Here is a 21,432-nt window from a genome sequence, read left to right as displayed (position 1 = left end):
AAAACTGTTGTTTTTATAAATAAATAAAAAATATAAATACAAATTGAATTTATAATTTTATATAAAATGATTTATTAAATAATATTTATATTTATAAGTTCATATATATAAATTTTTTACAAATTGATATTATATATTTGGTTTAATATTTCATGATTTGCTGAGTTTTTGTTTTTTTAACTTATGTTTAGATGTAAATTTTTTAAGTCTTTTGTTACCAATTTTTCTTTCAAATAAATCTATGACAAAAAATAAATTATATATAAAATATCAATGAATCAAAGTTATTTTATAATATATATAAATATATATTAATTATATATAAATATATAAGATTGAAATTACCTTTATCAGGTTCTTCTCCTATTTCATCACGATAATATTGTGCATCATCATCTTCCTCTATATTATTTTCTTCGACTGACTCTTTTGCAATTTTTTGTAATAATATTTCACTTTCTTTCTTTTTCTGTATTCCCTTTAAAGATCTTTCTTTATGTTCTTGTTTCTGTAATTCTTTCTTCTTCTTATTTTCTTCTTGTATTTTTTTTCTTTTTTCTTTCAATTTCTTTTTTTCTTCTCGTTTTTTTTTTATTAAGAGTTTTTCTTCTTCAGATTTATAAACATATTCATGATAAAGTACTTCACCATCCAAGAGTCCATCTTCAACTTTTATTAACTAAAAATATTTTAAAGAATATTAATTTCTGTAATAATATTTTTTAAAGTTATATAGTTATTATATTATATTTATAAGTTATATAATAAAAAGAAATGTTTCTGACCTCTAATGTTAATCTAGGACCCAATTCAGAAAGTCTAATTGCACTTTTATTATTTGCATAATTACCACGTGAAGATAATTTTTGTGGTAATGTAACATGATTCAAAGGATCATCTTCAACTTCACTTTCAGAAATTGTTTCTTTTGTTAAAAAATCAGAAAAATCTTCACATTTAGATAAATTTGGTATTTTAGCTTGAACTAGTTTTTTAACACCTTTTGACAAACCAACAGGTATTACTTTAATCGCATAATGCCTAAGATCAATAGTTTTTGATGTTGCATTATAATTTAAACACAAACATCTACGAATGGTACTTAAATTAACCTATAAAAAAATCAAAATATATTTTAAAATTATGACTTAATTTGATTTAATATTTAAAATAAAATTGTTTAAAATAAAACTCACTGTAGTCAAATTTATTGTAGGAAACATATTTTGAAACATAGAAGCAATAAGTTTTAGTTGCATACCTTCTCCACTAAAATTATTTAATATTACTAATGGAGAATTGTTAAATAATTCTTCATATACCATTTGCTTTTTTATTAAAGATATTACATCACGTGATAATGAAAAACTATGTATTTTAAATGTAAGTGTTGGTCCCCTTGGTAACCTATTTTATATTTATTAATTAATTATATATTTAATAATTAATATATTTTCTAAAAATTAATTATTTAATAATATATTTATGATATAATTTGCAAAAATTTAACTTATATTTTGCTACCTGCAAAGTTTAAAATACATTCCTTGTTCTGTTTTTGAAAATATACACATATGTGTAACATGTAATATGCTAGCTATAGATACAAAATCTTTAATTGTATTCTTTTTTCTTTCTTTTAAAGACATTGCTGTAAAAGGTTCCATAATTTTACGAAAGTTTTTTGTAAGCTCAACAATATGTTCTCCAGGTATTCCACGATGAATGACAAATGAATGAGGTGCTTTTACTATATCTGGATTTTCTTCTGTATTAATCTGCTTATTCCTTTTTACGCAACGACCCTAATTAATTTACAATTAAATAAGGGATTAATTTTTATTAACTTTATATTATATTATTATATCATTATTATTAAAAAATATATTTACATTTTTATAAAAAATTTATCAACTATTTAATTTATTATTATTTTTTTAATTTATATATTGAAAAAGTTTTCAAATGAAATAATTAATAATTAATTACCTTTTTATGGCGTCCCATGATTTTTTAAAATTATTTTTTTTTTAAATTAAGGTTAGAATATTTATCACGTGTATATACAACACAATGCTATGAAATTATCAATTTTAAAACAGGTTGGACACAACATAAAAACTCATAGTGAATAAAAAATTATTATTTCTTTTTTTTACTTTCTAATAAATTTGTCGAAAAATATTTAAATTCATTGAATGTCAAAAAGTAAAATTTATTTTAGTAATTAAATTATTAATTAGTAATAATTTTATAATATTAATAAATTATTAATAAATATTTTAATAATTAAATCATGATTAATACTTTTACATTTTTTAAAGATATGTATAATATTTTAATTATATTTATTAATATTTTTATTCAGTAATTAATAAAAGTTTAATAGTATAATAATTAATATCGTTCAATTTATATAATTTTCATATAAAGCAAAAAATTTCTATTAATATAAATTATATATATATATTTTTAATATAATTTTTAGTATAAGTTTTTAGTTTAACTTTTTACACATATGTTTTTTTCTACTTTCTTTTCTCTTTATTTATTTTATGTTTTATTATTTTCAACTTATTAAAATCTAAAATTATATAAAGAGTACAATAAGAGATCGCGAAATCATCCAACTTCCCTTCTCATTCTATTATGAATCTTGGAAATGATTACGGTTGTTCACCGCGTGGAAGGATTCATTGTCTGAAAGCGCGGGAACTTCAGTGCAACTTGTTAAGCGAAGAAAACTCTTCTCACGGTGCAAAGTTCATGGCTAGTGCGTCGATCTTTATCTATTTAGCCATGTCCGGGGACCTCTTGAGTTGTTACACACTAAAATTACGTCGCCAATAATGAGGATATAAACTCTTTTAATAATCTTACTTCCACGTCTTTGCTTTTCTTTACTCTGCAATTTTCTCAACGCTAGTAACGTCCGTTATCAATCTCACATCTTTTATTTATGATCTGATATAATGTTAACGATATCCATTATATTGTAAAATAAATCACTAAGAAACTTATTTATTTTTCTATTATTCATCTCGATTTGCTGTATGAACAAATATATTTAAATTTATAATTCAAATTTTTCAATATTTTTTGATTCTATCTTTTCATTTCATAACCTTAATTGATTACTCAAATAGAAATATGATATATTAAAATATTAATATTACATTATAAACATTAATATTAAATAAAAGTAGAATGAATAATTTTATAGTAATATTTTAATTGTAAAAACTAATTGTAAAACTTTGATATTGTAGAAAAATTTAAAAAAAGATTAGGAAAGTTTATGTATCATATAGAAGAATTTGAATTTTGTTTTTCAATAATCAAAATTTCTAAAGAAAAAACAAAAATTTTTTATCCTAATTTTGGCTTAATTGACAGTAATATTTGAGCATAGTAATTCGTTAACGGCGACGCAAATAATAATCGCTGTATATTTGCACCGGCTGCATCGAGGTAACGTCTGCCATATGCCAAGTTAGAAACCGGCCGTGATTTTTGCCAATATTGCTTAAGGAAATCGAAAAATAAAATATAAACTTGTCTTTCCATTATTTAATATATATGAGATTTATGAATATTTATATGTATTAATATTTATTCGAAATTACTATTATTGATATATATTCACTTTCTTAAATATTAATGAAAATCTTTTAATAAAAATATTTAATTTATATTTTATAATTACTTTATTCTTGCATTATAAAAATTCTTTACATTGAAAAATAAAAAAATATTACAGATGAAAATAAATTATGAATATATATATATATATATATATATATATATATATATATATATATATATATACGTAATTTATTTTTAAGAAGTTATTTCTATTAGTATTTATATATATAAATGTTTTATAGATTATTATTTATTATCTATTCTTTTATTCTATAAAAAATAAGCTTTTGTAACAAAATGAATAAATGATAAAAATATATATAATAAATATATATAAAAATATATAAATGATAAAAAATGAAAAAATGAATAAAAATATAAATTTTGTAATTAAGTAAAAGGATTGAAACCAGCATAAGACACATAATTATCTATTTTAAAAGATAGAAAGATAAAAAATATTTTAAATAGAATCTAGTTAATATTTCTATTTTATTGACAATGAATTTTTATTAAAAATTTTATATTTTTACTAAAAAATATAATTATTACATTAATAAAATATATCATATATTTAAATAATATTATATTATTACTTAAAAATAATTTTTGTATTTAAATTAATATTTTATTTAAATTTTAGGATATTTATTTTTTTGTGTATTTTAAATCTTGAGTATGTTAAATCTTTTTTTCTTTTGTTAATATTAGTAGAATTCGAAGTAATTCTAAGTAAAAAAACAAAGTATTATTAGTCGAAATCGAATAATTAAAACAATTATAATTAGAAGAATTTACCTATATATAAATAAATCAATTTGCGAATTTATATTAGGAATTTTAAAATTGTTTATGATAGAAGAATTGATGTCTTTAATTTGACATAACGATGAATTTATAATTTTATAATTTATAATTTTATTTATAATTTTATAATTTATAATTTTATTTATAATTTTAATTTTCTTTTCAATTTTATTTTTTAATTTATAATTATACATATTTGATCAAAATTAATCTACATTTTTTGTATTAATTATATTTAATAAACTTATTATGATAATGACGAAAATATATTTATTTAAGTATTATATTCAAAAGGGAAAAAAAATTTGTTTAAAAAATTAATAGAAATTTTAAAAATTAAAATTAAAATTTCTTTTAAAATATATTTATCGATTTTTTATAAAAATGTGGAAGCCACACATTTTTCACAAGTCTAATCCACATGCTTCGAAGTGTTCTTAAATTAAAATAATACTTCTTTCTAGGATAATGTGTGGAATCGCATTCAATCCAATTATAAATATCTTGAAATTTCCCGAATTCATTATTTTGAATATTATTTGTGCACTTTAATTTATAATCAATATCGCAATCTTTATATGCATTCATGATCGTATCAACAGCAATGAAACCATAAAAAAGATATAGAATAGATCTATAGTTTTATGGGAATTTATTATATGAATATAAGAAATTAAAAGATTTGTTATGCCTTTTACGTTTGCTAATTTACATTAGCAAATTTAGAATTACAAATTACAGATATAAAAAAATCTTTATTTAAATGACTTATTGTATCTATTATTGTATCTACTACTATATTATGTATCTATTACTGTAATTGGCTTTTAATCTTTTACATTGAATCGGTAATGTCGGAAATGATATTAAAATGATATATTTAGATTTGAGATGTGTCAAGATGAGAAACAAAATAATATTTCAAATTTCATCTATTGATTATATTATATTTATTTCATTCATGTATTGATTTGTTTAAAGTTTGAAAATACTATTATCATTAATATTTTTTGTTAATTTGTATAATAAATTCGGTTTGTGGTGAATGAAATATATGGAAATAAAAAGCACAAAAATATATATATATTATTTATTGCTTATAAGATTATTTATATTTTTATTTAATTTTTATTTATAAAATATTATCGATATTGTATTTTATTATATTCATTTCATATAATAAATTTATGATTTTTGAAATCTCGGTAATGAAAAATGTGAAATGTATTTAAATCAATTAAAAATATTATTCATTTCAATTAAATCAACAGAAATTTATATTTTTATTACAATTTTTAAAACTTTTTATCAAAATTAATTTTAATTAATTTAATTACTTTTTAATTTTGAATAAAATTGCTTAAACACGAAATTATTACTTGTTGATTTAAAAAATAACGTAACAATATATTAAAAGATATTATATATTTAATATATATAACTAATAAAACTATAAAAAATTATATAATTAAGATAATTGTATAATACTAACTATTATTTAACAAATAGAATATATTTATATGTTCAAATTTGAAATTATATTTAAATATTCAATCTGCATAAATAAATGTATCTTATGAGTTGGCTAACCTGGATAGATTGTTTCTATGTCGATCTGACAATCTGTGTTCGATCTTCTTTAGTTATATATTCAAATTCTATATCCAATATGAGTACAAAAATTCAAAATATTTGCACGTAGCTATATATTCGTGAAACGGCCACAAGGACGGATCAGCCATGAATGAAACCATTTTTGAAAATTTTTTTTTACTTTTTCTCTGAAGAAACGTCGACTGAATATATAATGATATACAAATGCATCTTTAAATGTGTACACTTAAATGTATACTATAGGGTGAATTACTTTTAAAATTTATCGTATTTTCTTTTCCAATTTTTCATCGAATTTTTGTTCAATATTCAATTAAGTTCTTTGTAAATTGTTATTTATAGATCAAATTTCTTCCAAGAAATTCTAATTTTTTTTAAGGTTAATCTTATGAACATTAGATTATATTATGGTATATTTATTTGTATTAAATTTTTATTGTATTAAATTGTAAGATTTTTCAGTGTATTAAATATATTTATATATTTTTAGATATAGAAATACAAAATTTTTTTCTTAAATTAATACATAATAGATAATGAAATTTATTGAAAATTCATTTCAATTAATTATAAAACATGATTGATTGTATTCAGAATTTCTATGCATAATAATTATTCAATTAATATTAATGATAAATAGTCTATTAACTTATTATTAATTCGTTATCACGATTAAAAATTATATTGTATTTTTTAAATCTAGTGAATAATTAACAAAAAATAAATTTAAGAATGATATCATATATGATATATAATACATAAGTTAATATCATATATGATATATAATACATAAAATACATAAGTTAACCTCAAATAAGTATGATTTATTTAAATTGCCACTATGACCAAATTATTATTACCGAATATTGAAAAGAAAAATATAATAATTTACTAATATTATTTAATAATATTATAAATAATATTTATTAATAATCATTTATCATGAATATTTATATTGAATATATTGAAAATATTTTATATATCTATATAAACTCTCTTGTATAATTTAATATCTATATAAACTCTCTTGTATAATAATTGTATAATTTATAGATTAATTAGTAAATTGATAAGTTATAAATTATTTGATAAATTACAAGTTTTATAATTTTAAATAATTTATTTATAATCGATAAAAATATTAAAAAATATATTTTTTTGTTATCAAACTTATAATTATATAATAAAATTTCTTAATATATTAATAGATAAATGATTTAATTCGTAAATTTTCATTATATTAAGTTTTCATAATATTAATGTATAATTGTGTTTTGAATCATATTTAGATTTTTTATGAAAATATATCAATTTTTTAGAAGATATTAGACTAAATGTAATCTAATAATTTTGTTATTATTTGGCATACACAAATACTATATGTGAAACTCAGATCAATAAACTCAAATCAATAGCTTTTCAATTTCATTGTTAAGATAGAAAAAATTGATGCATCTATAGCGCGACAACATTGATAATTTCTTTGGAAGATTTTAAGGAGACTTATAATTTATGACTGCGCAACTAGTCTTGATATTTCTTTTTTATATTTCGTTGTATTTTTGGTGGTCTTTGTACTCAAAAAGTAAATTGGACCATAAAAGTATAACAAATGTGCTCTTGCATTATATATCTTTTATTTTATATCTTTTATTACTTTTTATGATGCAGAAACATACCGAAGCAGGAAAATTATTTACAACTTATTAAACTTTTGTATTTAATCATTTAAGTCGAAACAAATACAACTATTATAATATGGATAAAAAACTATTTATAATAACAATTATAATAAATTATATAGATTAACAAATGAAATTTATTATTAAATCGTTTAACAGATGTATATATTATATAAAATGGAATGTTTGAAAGTATCGTTTCCACTAAGTTATATACACATAAAACAATTATAGTGGATTTATTTGTATATTATTTTTTTGAAATCATCTTATGAGAAATTTAACCAGAAAAAAACATATTTTTGAACAGAATTAGCATACTTTATAATTTTTTATGAAAGAAAAAAAATTAAAATGAAAATTTTGCAAATAATTTTGATAAATACAAGTTCGTACATCTGTGCACTATGTCTGTATAGCTCTTAGCAACAAGTCATAACCTATACTTTGTACGCACTTGTCAGAAACGGCGAGAAAACAAGATAGAGAAAAAGAGGGAAGAAAAGAGAAGGGAAGAGGAAGAAAGGAAAGGAGAGAAGATAGAAAGGCAAGATGGAAAAGAGATAGAAAAAAAGTCCAGTGGAATGTCTCGGGAAGACCTAAGGATTCTCATCGAGTAGTATCTTAGGAAGACTGTCTTGCGGTGCTTTTGCGGCTCGACAAAAACCATTTTTTTTGCACCTAGAGCAGGTATGAAGAAGAATAGAACAAGATTATAGAACATTAATAATAGTTAGAATATATGGAAGATCAGATAGTTTTCGTAATACGAGAATTTTTCGAATCTAACTATTCAGAGGAAGAATTTCTTTATTTGGAAATTATATGAATTGTATGGATCACAGGATATCAATATTTTTTTTTTAAGATTATTTTTTAAAGAATATAATTATATATATATATATATTTGTGTCAAATACAAAATTCACTTTATTTTCTGATAGAAAATGTAATAAGCATTTTAAATTAATAATTAACGATAAATAATGCAAATTTATTTATTATTTAATAAAAATTGGTTTAAATTTTTCTAGTTACGAAATGTTTTTGATTAAATGTTATTAATTACTATATCTGGATTATATACAATAATCGATATCTTTATTTTTATTTTTAGATTTTAATATTTTATTTGTATACAAATTTATTAATAAAAAAAAATTAAATTATACTTTTAATATATTGAAAAATATATATTGAAAAATAAAAATAAAATAAATAAAAATATTCATTTTCATAAAAATTCTGAAAGTAATTTAAGAAGCAAAATAAAATGTTCTATAAAATAAAAATTTAAATATTAAACATAGAAGAATATATTATTAATTATTAGAAAATTCTCACGGAAAAATTTTCATGTAGAATTAATTCTAAGGTAAGATAATCGAAAAAGATATAAAATAAGAAAAAGAAAAGATAAAACAGAAATTAACGGTATGTATTTCTTTTGAATAACAATCGTGTATTTCGAAGTTTAACATAATGTAAGGTGCATTTCAACGCATACGAGGAACCTCTGCGAAGAGCAAAGAAATTGAATAGGAATAGTAGCTGAAGGACCGAGGCAAAGAAAATGAATCATGACGAGTGGCTATGACTAATGTATTACATTAATAACTGAATTTAGTTATTAATTTGATACCAGATGGCGCAGTAATCCATTTATTTATCTGTCGTTTCAATAGAAACTCTAAGAAGAGTGAAGAAAAAAATATTTACAAAGAAGAGATTCGTTCGAAATGATTGTCAACAGTCATAACAAGATTAATGTATGTACATTATCGATTATAAATATCCAGACAATTAGTAAATTTAAATAAATGATATATTTATATTATAATTTTTTTAAAGTAATATCTGTTAAATATTTAGTTATTATTATAAATTTTCTTATTATTTTTAGATATTGTTTAAATAAAATGCATAGTATATTATTTTATTCTTATAATTAAATGATATAAAAATATTTAAATTTTTTTCATCTACATATTTATAGTAGATGAATTATAGTTATTAATAACATAATAATAATAACCATAATTTTTAAATAATTTTTTAAATATCTATTTTTGAAATATCTATTTCTTATTTTTAAGAATAGAAATTAAATCATTTGGAATTTAATGTTTTTATACTTATTATTTCTATAGAGATTGGTCCATTAAAATAATTTTAGTTATTTTGAATATTTTTGTTATTTTTAGAGATGAAAAAAATTATTATTATATTATAAAAACATTGGTATAAAAGAATCCACAACAAAAATGTTCTTATATGTATATATATTATGAACATCTTCATACCATATAATTTTTATAAATAAAAGTGTCTATCTTTAAAAATAATTTTGTTCACTTCTTATATTAATTTTATTATAATATTTGTTATAATAATATTGTTATTATTTCAATACTATTTGTTAATAAATATTGCTTTATAATATAACTAATAAATCTATAAAAAAAATTATATACATATAAATAAATATATGTTTATTATATATTATAATATTTTATATATCTATTTAAATAATATCTACAAATGTTTAATTTGCTATAAACGAATATTTATATGTTAATGTTTTTTTTATTTAATCAATCAGTTTTAGGAGAAAATTTTAAACTGTAATGTGATGAATACTATCGCATTTTAAAATGCATATTGTGGAAACATCAAAGAAGCAAAAGAGGAAAGAAAAACGAATAAATGGAAGACGAATGGAAGAGAAGAAGGAGAAGGATGAGGACCATCGAAGTCGATGGTCCCGATGGTGGTGGTGTGGACCGTTAGTTGGCCCCAGCTCCACGGGAGCGTTGTCCGGGCATTCTGCGTTACTATTCTCCGTCTTCCTCTTTTCCCTCCCTTTCCCTCTCGCTGTTGCTCTTTCTTTTTTTATCTTTGTCCCACTCTCACCCGCTTCTATGTTCGTCCGACCGGTATTCTTGATTCTCTGCTGTCGTCTGCCTCTTACTGGTTACCAATGCCAACAGATCTCATATAGAGGATCCAATTGCATCTCTATGTTAATGAACGTGAAAGCAATTTAGAATATCTGACTAATTTGTAGATTTATATTTTGTCAAACATTTTATTATATTACTATTATGTTACGTTAGAAAAATTATTGGACATGGAATTATTTTTCTTATTTTAAAAATAAGATATGGTTTTATGCAGTTATTTCTATGAATTATAACTTACAAGGATTTCTTACAAGCAGATCATTATTAATAATATTTGTTAATGATTTTTTGCATTAATTAAAATTTATTTTAATATATTCGATACATTAACATTTAGTTTTAATATAATTATATTGTTATATTTTTTTCTCTGCAAAAAAATTATATCATTTTTTTAATTTTCTTTATCTTATAATAATTTTTTATCTTCTTATAATTATATCATAAAATATTTAGATATTACAAAAATAATTAAAAAATGTCTGGAAAATATTTTTATATTAGCTTCAATTTTCAATTGTTATTTTATATATTATTTAGATATTATTTAAGATATTATTTACACGTATTAAAAATTTTTAGATTTAAATATAATATATATAATATAAAATAAATATAAATATGTATATTTTATAAATATTTATTTTAAAAATATAATATATAAATATAATATATATAATATATATATATATATATATATATATATATATATATATATATAATATATAATATAATTTTAAAATTCTATAAAATATATATATTTAATATTTAAAATTTTTAAATTTTAATGAAATTTTATACTCATTGAAAGGACGAGTTCACTAATTAACATTATTATACAAAATATCTTTTGAAAGAATTTTTTTTATCTTTCAATTAAATTTACTTATATTAATTGTTTGAAATCACGATAGATTTTAAAAAAAGAAAAGAAAATAAAAATACCTGAAAATAAGATAACTAATATAGCGATGAAAGATACTTTTCGAAAGTGTTGACGAAACGACATTGTTGAGCGAACTGAGAGTCGAGTTGATCGCTGGGCCAGTGGGTCCCCTCATCAGTACCTCGGCAAGGATAACAGTTCATGGGTGTACCGTTTACACTAACGTTATTCTCGCCGTTTTAACTTTGCATCTCAGACATCACTGCAATAATCGAAAGTGAGAAAGTGGAATGGTTGACCGATGAAAGTAATTGAAAGAAGATCACGATGCATCTTAATATATTTCTAGATTTATATATTCTATGAATTTCTAACCTGTGACTCGTGGCATTAAGAGGTTAATATATTATATCATAAGTTATAATATTTATTTAATTAGTAATAATATCATAATATATAATAATATATTAATATACGTATTAATTTACTATATTATAACAGTATTATTGATTATAGTAATATATAGTATATTATATATTATTATATAATAGTAAAATTGATTTCAAAAGTTCTTTTCATTTTTTTTTATTATATTAATCTCCACATTTTTCTAGATATAAAATATATAGAATATTTTTGGAATTTTATTTTTTTAAAATAGTTGAAATAGACTGAAGTATTTTAATAATATATTTAATGATTTATACAATATTAATAATTCATATACTTTACATACTTTCCATGTAAATTGCACAAATTATAGAAAATATAATATGTTTATGGAAAATTTAAATGTACAAAAATTTGCAGAATGATATATAAGAAGATATAAAATATTATTTAAGATATTGTGATATATATATCCAAGATAAATTGATATCAATATCAATCATATCAATGTCTATTTCAAATAAAATCTCTATTTTATTTTTTAATATTGTACGTTATTGTTTATAAAAATTTACATAAATATAGATGTATATTTGTTTAAAATATATACTTAATAATATGTTACTATTTATAAATGATCTGCAAAATTTATTGGCAAAAGAATCTTATATCATATATGGTATTTTTTGTTTAATTTCTTTTGTTTTTTTAATCTCATGAATAAATTCAGTTTTATTTTTCTGTGTATCATATAAATTGAATTAATCTGATCATGCAAAGCACATTGTGAAGAATGAGAATAATAAAGTTCTAAATGATGTATTTATTCTTGAATCTTTTACGATGCACCATTACTATCACATAGAACGATTTCGATTTCGATTTTAATTTTGAATCTTTTGAATCTTGTAATGTAATCTTATTAAGAAAATGAAGATAGAAATTAATATTTATAAATCAATTATTTCATAATTATTTATAATAATAATCGATATTTTTATATACTAATTTTTATACTTGTTTTAGCTTTTCAAATCAATTTTTTAAAAATATTTTACTTATATACAATTGATATACTTTATAGAACATCTTTAAAATTTTTTATTTAATTTATATGAATGATGAATGGACAATATTTGTGTAACTAAAATAATGGATTCAGATGTACAGAATTCAATAAACAAGAATATTATCTTTGATTTGAAAAAAATAATACTTAGCTATTTATTACATATAAAAACCCAAATTTTATAAATATATTTATTATATTTGTACAGTAATTCATTAATATATATTTATATATACAATTGTATATATATATATATATGGTATATATGTATATCTAATTTATATTTTTTTTAAATTCACTGATTTCATTACGCTATTATATATGTGCGTAGATCTTAGTGACCTCGTATTTGAGAAGAAGACTTGCACAACGGTGGAAGGTCGGCCGTTAGTCGGTTGATCCATGGCCATGGCAAAAGTGCCGGGAGGCGCTTCTTCTCTCGCCAACGAAAGTAGGATTACGCTTGATTTTCACTCTCTGTGTTTTCGATTACGTAAGTACGGACCGAATGAAGGCGCAGCTTACGGTTTAATAAAACAGTTACCTTTGCCTACTTGTTGTAATGTATCATTGTAAGCATCCCATTGCTTTTGATAATATATACACAAGCATTTATTAGAATCTTAACTTAAATTTTGAATCGGTTTTAAATGATAGCTACAGTGAACTGTATTCATATTTATATTTATATTTATTTTTTAATTGAGTTTATATGTTTATACTTTTATTCATATTTCATATTTTTAATTGAATTTATATTTATATTTATTTTTCAATTTTTCTATTTTTTAAAAATTAATTATTGTGTCGTATTATTATTATTTATTGCATATGATCCTCACGTTTCAGTTTTGAATGACTTCTAATTTATATCAATATAATACAAATATAATTAATATTATATAAATTCTATATAAAATTATTATATATATATAGAGTATAATATTATATAGAATTATTATATAGAATTAATTTAAATTTAAATCTAGAATATAATTCTAATTATATCTATAATTAAAATTATAATATCTAAAGATCTAAAATCTAAAATTTAAAGTTTAACGATGCGAATATTCGAGATTAAATTCTCGAAAATTAAGATATTTTTTGAAACTATGTTAAAAATTATTTTTATTCTCAATGTCTATTGTGAAAATATTGAGAATAATTTTCAATATGTATTTAAACAATATAAAAAAGAGAAGGCATCTTTTTGTATTTGAATGTTAATTCATATCGATAAAATCTCTTATATAGATTCCTTTTTTCTACAAGTTAAATTGATCGCAATCGTTTATTCTATAAAGGAAAATGGAGTCAGTAGGATCACTCTAACGGGCTAACGGATCATATAATGGCGTAGCGTGCATTACGCATTCGATGACGTAATCCTTTGACCAACAATCAGCTACTGCCATTCATGGTATGCGAAAGTTCGAACACCTTACGGAATAATTAGAACGGAAGGTTATTGACGTGTCTTCTTTAAATCGAAATATAATAACTATAATTGAGAAAATTTAAAATATATTTAATTATATGAAATATATATAAAATAGACAGAAAAATGGAATATGATATTTGTATTGATTGCTATATTTTTAATTTATATATTGTTGAATAATAAATTTTTGAATATAATAAATTTTGATATTATCAAATTAAAAATAATCAATTTTAAAAATAAATTTTACTTTATTTAACTATTAATTTTTTTTATTCCAATTAAGATATAGGATATATAGGATATTTATTCTTTTTAATTCCATAATGTTTTAAATTTATGATATTTGATTTGCTTTTATTACAAATTTTTGCTTATTATTAGATAAAAAATCTATATTTATAAAATTTTTATTTGAATTACTGTGAAAAGTTATAAATAATATAAATAATTATAAATTTATTTTTACTTTTTTTTTTATTTTTTTTCTAGTCTTTAACAATCATATAATTAAAATCAATTTTTATTAATTATTATATTCTCCAAAAAAAGTTTTTTGATAAAACATAATCTTTCACAATAACTGATATAAATAATCTTCATTGCATAAAATTATAAAATATTATTTTTAATAAAAATTTTGAATGATTTTAAGAAACACATCGATATAAAATTCTACGTAGTATGATCATAATTTAATTTTTAAAAAAAATCTGGAAAAATATTAAATATTAAAAAAAAAACTAGTAAAAGATATATATATATATTTCATATTTCATATATCGTAATCTTATTAATTTTTCTCGCGTTAAAATCTAATAAATCGTGCATATTCGTCGAGAGACTCTTCCAAGAATTTCCGGTCGACGTTTTACCGCAGTCTACATTCGAGCAAATATTTGTAGGGAAGCAAGTTTTCTAGACGACAAAGATGTCTACGATAGTTTACCGAACTCTCTCGTTCGAAGAATCCACCACGACTAGTCTTCATAAACGGTCTAACGGTGTTCAGGTTCACCTAAAAAAATTTGGCGATTATCTAACGCCGATTGCGCAATCGCAGGTTGTGCAACATAAAAACGTAATCCGTAAAAGTGTTACGCTCATAGAATGATATCTTTTAGTCCTGTGGCATCCCTTCTACCGTTTCAATGCCCCTCTACCGCCATCTGTCTTTCTTTTTTTTTCGTGAATGTGTTACCAGAAGGAATCAGAACAAAACAGATTATATCCTTTTAAACTTTACTCTCACCACAACCTTGACCTACTGAACTCTGAATATCTCGATTCCTAAATCTATTCTGATCTATCGATTGTTTTTTTAACGATTGAATTTTAAATCGACTCGGTTGATACTACTGAATATCTCTAGATGTCCTTGGAATATCTTTATTTATAGTTAAATATTCGATATCAAATGATTTGAATTTGATTTGAATTAATTTCTATTGATATTTTGTTTTATATTTTCATGATATTTACAAATTTGATTCTTCCTGGCCAATTATTTGTAAAGATTTGTTTTCATTTATGTTAGTTTTGTTTTTAGAATAATTAATATTTTACTATTGTATTGTCAAGTTTAATAGATGTTTCTCGTAAAACGATCTTTCCTCTCGTTTCACGAGGCCGAGAGTTATAAAGTCGGAGAAAATTGTATTACCGATATTATCTAACGATGGAAAGTAGCGCAAGGCCGCTTTCTTCTTACTCAACCGACTATTACAACTGAACAGTGTAATACATTGACTTCTCTTTCTCTTTTCGAACCATCATCCGTCCACGGAAGCGGGAAATTAATGCAATCGTTGAAATATCTTTTAAAAGATACTCTCTTTTACACACACACGCACGCGTGCGCGCGCACACAGGGCGGGAAAGACAAAACTCTGAGGAAAAGTAATTTTTCACTCTCAAGGATAATTGGAAATTAAATAAGGAAATTATATTATATCTTTTTTCGATTCTTATGAATTTAATCTTTAAAGTATTGGCATATATGATAATATATATTAATAAATTTCCCAAAAACTGGTACGTATATATCTCTGGAACTGGCACATTATATATGGTATAAATATTATAGAATACATATTGTTATTATATATAAAATCTGTTTTATTTTAAATATGACGAAATATTTTTTAAGTTTATGAAAAAAATATTCTAAAATAAAATAAAAATTTTTTAGTTTATAAAAAAATATTATACAATATTAATAATATTTATGCAAATGAAATTTTATTTGTTTTCTATTTGTAATATTTTATTTGAATTATTGTGTGATTATTTTGATTTGAATCAAATGAATATAATAATGTTAAAAATAAATTTTATACGATATATTGTGCAAATTCTGCATATATGTATTACTAATGATGCATATATCTCTATTTGAGAACCTCTGTGCTAAATTATTTATGATATGGTATTAATTTTCAGAATATAATAAATATTATCAATTATTTGAATAATTTCATTTATAATTTTTATTATTTTTTAAATTCACAATATAAGTGATTGAAAATACAAATTGTTCTGTCTTATGATTAACTACAATTTCTACAATCTATTTATATGGATTTCTAACCTTAAATAAAAGTATATTAAATATTTTTTGAATAGTATATATTTTTTTGTATTCATCATAAATATCATAGTAAATAATTCAATTCATCAGTAAATAAGATATTGAAATTAAAAAAAATTATCACATATATGTATATTAGATATAAAATTATCACATTATGCTGCATATGGGATAATATTATATTCTTATATCAATTTTATATATTGAAATACCTATGAAAGATCAAGTTGTTTAATAGTTTGACATTTTCAAATTTTTTGTTTTTGTAATTATTAATAATATACAAATTATTGGCAAAATTAATATTAATTTTTATTCAGATTAAAATATAATTATATATATCCAATTATTTTCATAATACAAGTACTTTTAATCATTTGTATACAATACATACATACATATATATATTATAGTTCTAATTTAATTAATTTAAAATTAGGTAAATTTTGTTATGCATGAAAAGTAATGCATGAAAACATTCTTACTTCTGTGACCAATTGTATGTTATTTTTCTTTTAATTCTAAATATTAAATATTTACAATTCTTTTTAACAGATTTAACAATCCATTAACATTAGGGGTTGTTCGACGACATTTCTCGTATCCGGTCAAACGAAAAAAATATGTGACCAGCAAGAAAATACGTAGAGGTGCGTAATGTCTTGTTATTACACGTGTCCCTCCTTGGTAACGGGACAGGCAACCAAACCGACCGACCTACTTATGCACGGACGTTCACATACATACATGTCCACGCACGTTCACGCACGTCCACGCGCAGTCTCGTCCAAAGAAATGCCTTAGGACTTGCCATGCACTCCGCTTGCCATACTGAGATAAAACAAATTTCAAAGACTCGAGGTCAATCTCGACATCTCTGTGATTTAAGTGGCGTAAAATTGAGCATGACGAAATTCATTGCATGATGGCTTAAATATAAACATTCATTTCTATTGTGCATGTATATATACAATATAGATAGAGAAGATAAAAAGAAAAAATCAAAATTGTATGGCCATTTTCTAATAGTAGTTAAAATATACTTCAAAGGAACTTTTAATAATATTAATTTTTGAAAGAGCAAAGGTACTTTAAAGTTAAGTAATTTTTTTGTTTTTTTATTTTTAACACGATTTAACTTCTCGACTTTTATTTCTTGTAATATATTTAAGCGCTTGATTAAATAAAACTAATTGAAGTTATTAATTTTCAGATAAATTATAACAATGATAGTTCATCAAAAAAAAAAGATTAAAAAACTATTTTATTTAATAGTTAATAAAAATTTGTATGCAAGTAAAATATACAGTCAAATTACATTTTGAAAATATTGCATAGTTTGCCATATAGTTTAAATAACATAATTTCTACATTATCTATTACTCTGTTGAGTATTAAGAATTTATTTTAATTACAAAATCTGCAATTTATTTATTATTAATTGCTATTTTCGAATCTTATGACATATGAATGAGACTCGCAATATATATAAATAAAGAAAGACAAATAAAAAAGTTGAACGAGTATTTTCACGATCTTTTATGAAGATATATTTGAACATGTTGACATTAACTTTAGATTTTCCTTATTCATGGACATGCATGAATGCCATGAGTCTGAGGCTAACGAGGAAGAGACGCGGCTGGAATAAGCACGAGGAGCGGTCCTTTGTGCGTGCAAAATTGAACAACAAGACGAGGAACGTTAGTCTTACTGCAAAATGAATGTTTCATTTATCTACCGGTATTTATTCACGTAATTTAAACCAAACATTGAGTTTGATACTCGATGGATGTCTCAATGACTTGAAATAAAATTTATTTATTTATTTTTATTATTTTTTATTTTTTACAGGGAGACGTATTAATCTTTTGAACGATTGTATTATAAAAAAGGATCAATTATTAACATATAGTATTAATTTAAACTCTTTGAATATTCTGTATATAAAGTGTTAATATATTCATGAATCTTTTGGAGAGATCTTTGAATTAACTTTCAAATCATTAAATCTTAATAGACTATTCACTTTAATCATTTTGGCAATATTTAAAAGTTTTACGAGATAATCTTTCTTTTTTTATAAATTTTATTTTAATTTTACCGAAGATTCTAATGTATTAAAAAGCTTAGTACTATTTACTTCTGTTTCTTGTTAAGCCACGCTATATGCCTTTCTTGATAACGACTAACTTGACTTGATTTATGGCGATATATAAAAAATTGAACAAGCTGCAATATCCTTGTTGGAAAAGATAGTACAAAAGTACAAGATACATGAAAATTCAATTAAAAATCAAATGAGAAATCGATAAAAACCAGACTATTGTTCATAATGTGAAATTCAGAATACATTTTCAACAATTTCTTTGAATAAATTTTAACAATTTCTACAAAATTCCATTATAAAAAAATTATTATATTTCGAAAAGAAAGAAATCTAACGATATTTTTGTCTGTATGAAATTTTTTCATTTTTAAAAACATTAGAATACTCACAGTTTGGCCATCTATTTCTTTCATACTGTAAGAAAACTTTATATAATTATATTCTTGTTACTTATATATTGATAATTTGTCAATATATTATTTATACAATTTAAATTTCTTCACAAAAGAATCCAATGTTTCGTTAAGAGCATACTATTGAAAGTGGTTGATCCTTGCACACTAAAATTTCACTGGTATTATGATAAAATTTCACCTGGAATCGCAGTTTTAAAAGAAAGGAGAAGGCTATATCTTCTCTCCCCCCTCCCCCCTTTTTAAATAACTTTATAGCAAGGTCAGTGCACTGGCCTAGTCGTTGAAATTTACGGTCGTAGACGCGGTTGAGATAGTTGGGAGAATATCCAGAATGGCCGACAGGTACGCAAAGGAATTTCGCAATTTGTAGAACCGGCAACATAGCGACTAACAAGAGCGGAGTTACTCTACGCTCGCTCGTTGGATACCAATTCAATTCTTTATACGGGATCCAAGGAGTAAAACAAAACGTGGCACGATCGATACCCAAAGAATTTATATTGTGAGCGAACACCGATCTAAGAAGACAAATTCCCTTACATTTTTCTCAGATGTATCAGAGTATCTTCTCTCTTATCTCTTATATTTTTGCTTTTTATACCAGAGAAAATTAAATAATATGATCTATCTTTATGGAAACATTAATTTAAAGGATGATTTAATAGTAATTCTTTATTTTTTCTTTAGGTTATTTTGATCCAATTATGCCTATTATTATAATCTATTATTAGCAATGGAGTATTAATATGAATGGAAAGATTACCTCAGGAATTTTCTCCTAAGATATTTTGTAAATGGTAATACTTCTTATCATTATCAAATGTGAAATTCACTGATTACTTTTACGATTATTAAAAATGTACAAGTATTTTTGATAAAATTAATATTAATTTTTATCTAGATCATCATAATTATACATATTTAATTATTTTATAAAATTTAATAGTAGTTTATTTTACAATTGATTTTAGTTATTTGTGTGTAATATATAAATTTACGTATTATCTAGATATAGACAGTTTTAGTGTTGATTCAGGTTTTTTTTTAGAAATTGAAAAATTCTTAGCTTGAACTTCATTTGCTTGACCTCATTTTAACTAAAGATTCCAGTTTTATTATTTTACTAGATATAACGCACATGGCACCATTCTTTGAAATCTAAGTTCGTTGACTTGGAAATTAAATTTTTGGTAGCAAGTTTTCGTTTCGTAATTCCACTATATGATATCATCACGTTCGTACTGGTCTTCACATACTTCATAAATGCACACACTGCTTAAAGGTATGTTATATATACACGTATTTTTAATATTATATTATAGGATATCTTTAAATTAAAAATAATAAATATAATGATAATAATATAAAAGATTTGTAACGATTTCATTTTTTATGATTATTCAATCTGTATATATATTATGATATTATAAAATTTTTAAAATATATTATATAACGAGAAAAAAATTTTTTTTTTTATTTGAAAGGATATTTTTTTAATAAGATAATTTATTCTTTATAGAACTTATATATTAATTAATTAAATTTAAATTTTGTTTTATTGTTGAAATTTGAACCAATTTTTTACTTGCCTTTTTTTTTGGCTTATTAAAAGTGAAATATTACATATAAAATCCACATATTGAATCATTTAATTCATTCATCTATTAGACTGCAGCATATCATTTTTATACCATATTTAATTATAACAATTTTTATAATTAATTATAATTTAATTTTCATTTTGCTTAATGTATCGTATTTAATCATAAAATGATAGTACTTGAATATCATAAATAGAAAATACTGTTTAGATACT

At 21.7% G+C, this 21,432-nt stretch overlaps 1 protein-coding gene and 3 long non-coding RNA genes across 4 annotated transcripts; 2 read left to right on the top strand and 2 right to left on the bottom strand.

The window, feature by feature from the left end:
- Positions 1 to 48: 48 nt before the first annotated feature.
- LOC108000235 (protein Peter pan) lies at positions 49 to 2,697 on the bottom strand. Its single transcript, XM_062086429.1, has 6 exons — positions 1,990 to 2,697; positions 1,525 to 1,805; positions 1,197 to 1,407; positions 786 to 1,112; positions 346 to 679; positions 49 to 239 (listed from the first exon to the last, which is right to left on the bottom strand). The coding sequence occupies exons 1-6, from the start codon at positions 2,005 to 2,007 to the stop codon at positions 151 to 153; spliced, it is 1,260 nt and encodes a 419-aa protein (XP_061942413.1). The 5' UTR covers positions 2,008 to 2,697; the 3' UTR covers positions 49 to 150.
- Positions 2,698 to 8,141: 5,444 nt separating this feature from the next.
- On the top strand, positions 8,142 to 10,491 carry LOC114577889 (uncharacterized). Its single transcript, XR_003698326.2, has 4 exons — positions 8,142 to 8,438; positions 8,866 to 9,123; positions 9,222 to 9,517; positions 10,351 to 10,491. It is a non-coding gene; the product is annotated as an uncharacterized LOC114577889 (long non-coding RNA).
- Positions 10,014 to 11,748, bottom strand: LOC133667485 (uncharacterized). The gene is made up of 2 exons (XR_009833043.1): positions 11,657 to 11,748; positions 10,014 to 10,766 (listed from the first exon to the last, which is right to left on the bottom strand). It is a non-coding gene; the product is annotated as an uncharacterized LOC133667485 (long non-coding RNA).
- On the top strand, positions 11,508 to 19,071 carry LOC114577890 (uncharacterized). Its single transcript, XR_009833042.1, has 4 exons — positions 11,508 to 11,994; positions 13,388 to 13,549; positions 17,646 to 18,833; positions 18,945 to 19,071. It is a non-coding gene; the product is annotated as an uncharacterized LOC114577890 (long non-coding RNA).
- The last annotated feature ends 2,361 nt before the right edge of the window (positions 19,072 to 21,432 follow it).

This window comes from Apis cerana, linkage group LG16 (assembly GCF_029169275.1).
Source record: "Apis cerana isolate GH-2021 linkage group LG16, AcerK_1.0, whole genome shotgun sequence".
Classification (NCBI taxonomy): Eukaryota; Metazoa; Arthropoda; class Insecta; order Hymenoptera; family Apidae; genus Apis; species Apis cerana.
The sequence above is the reverse complement of the archived record's forward strand: the minus strand, read 5'-3'. Positions and strand labels throughout refer to the sequence as shown.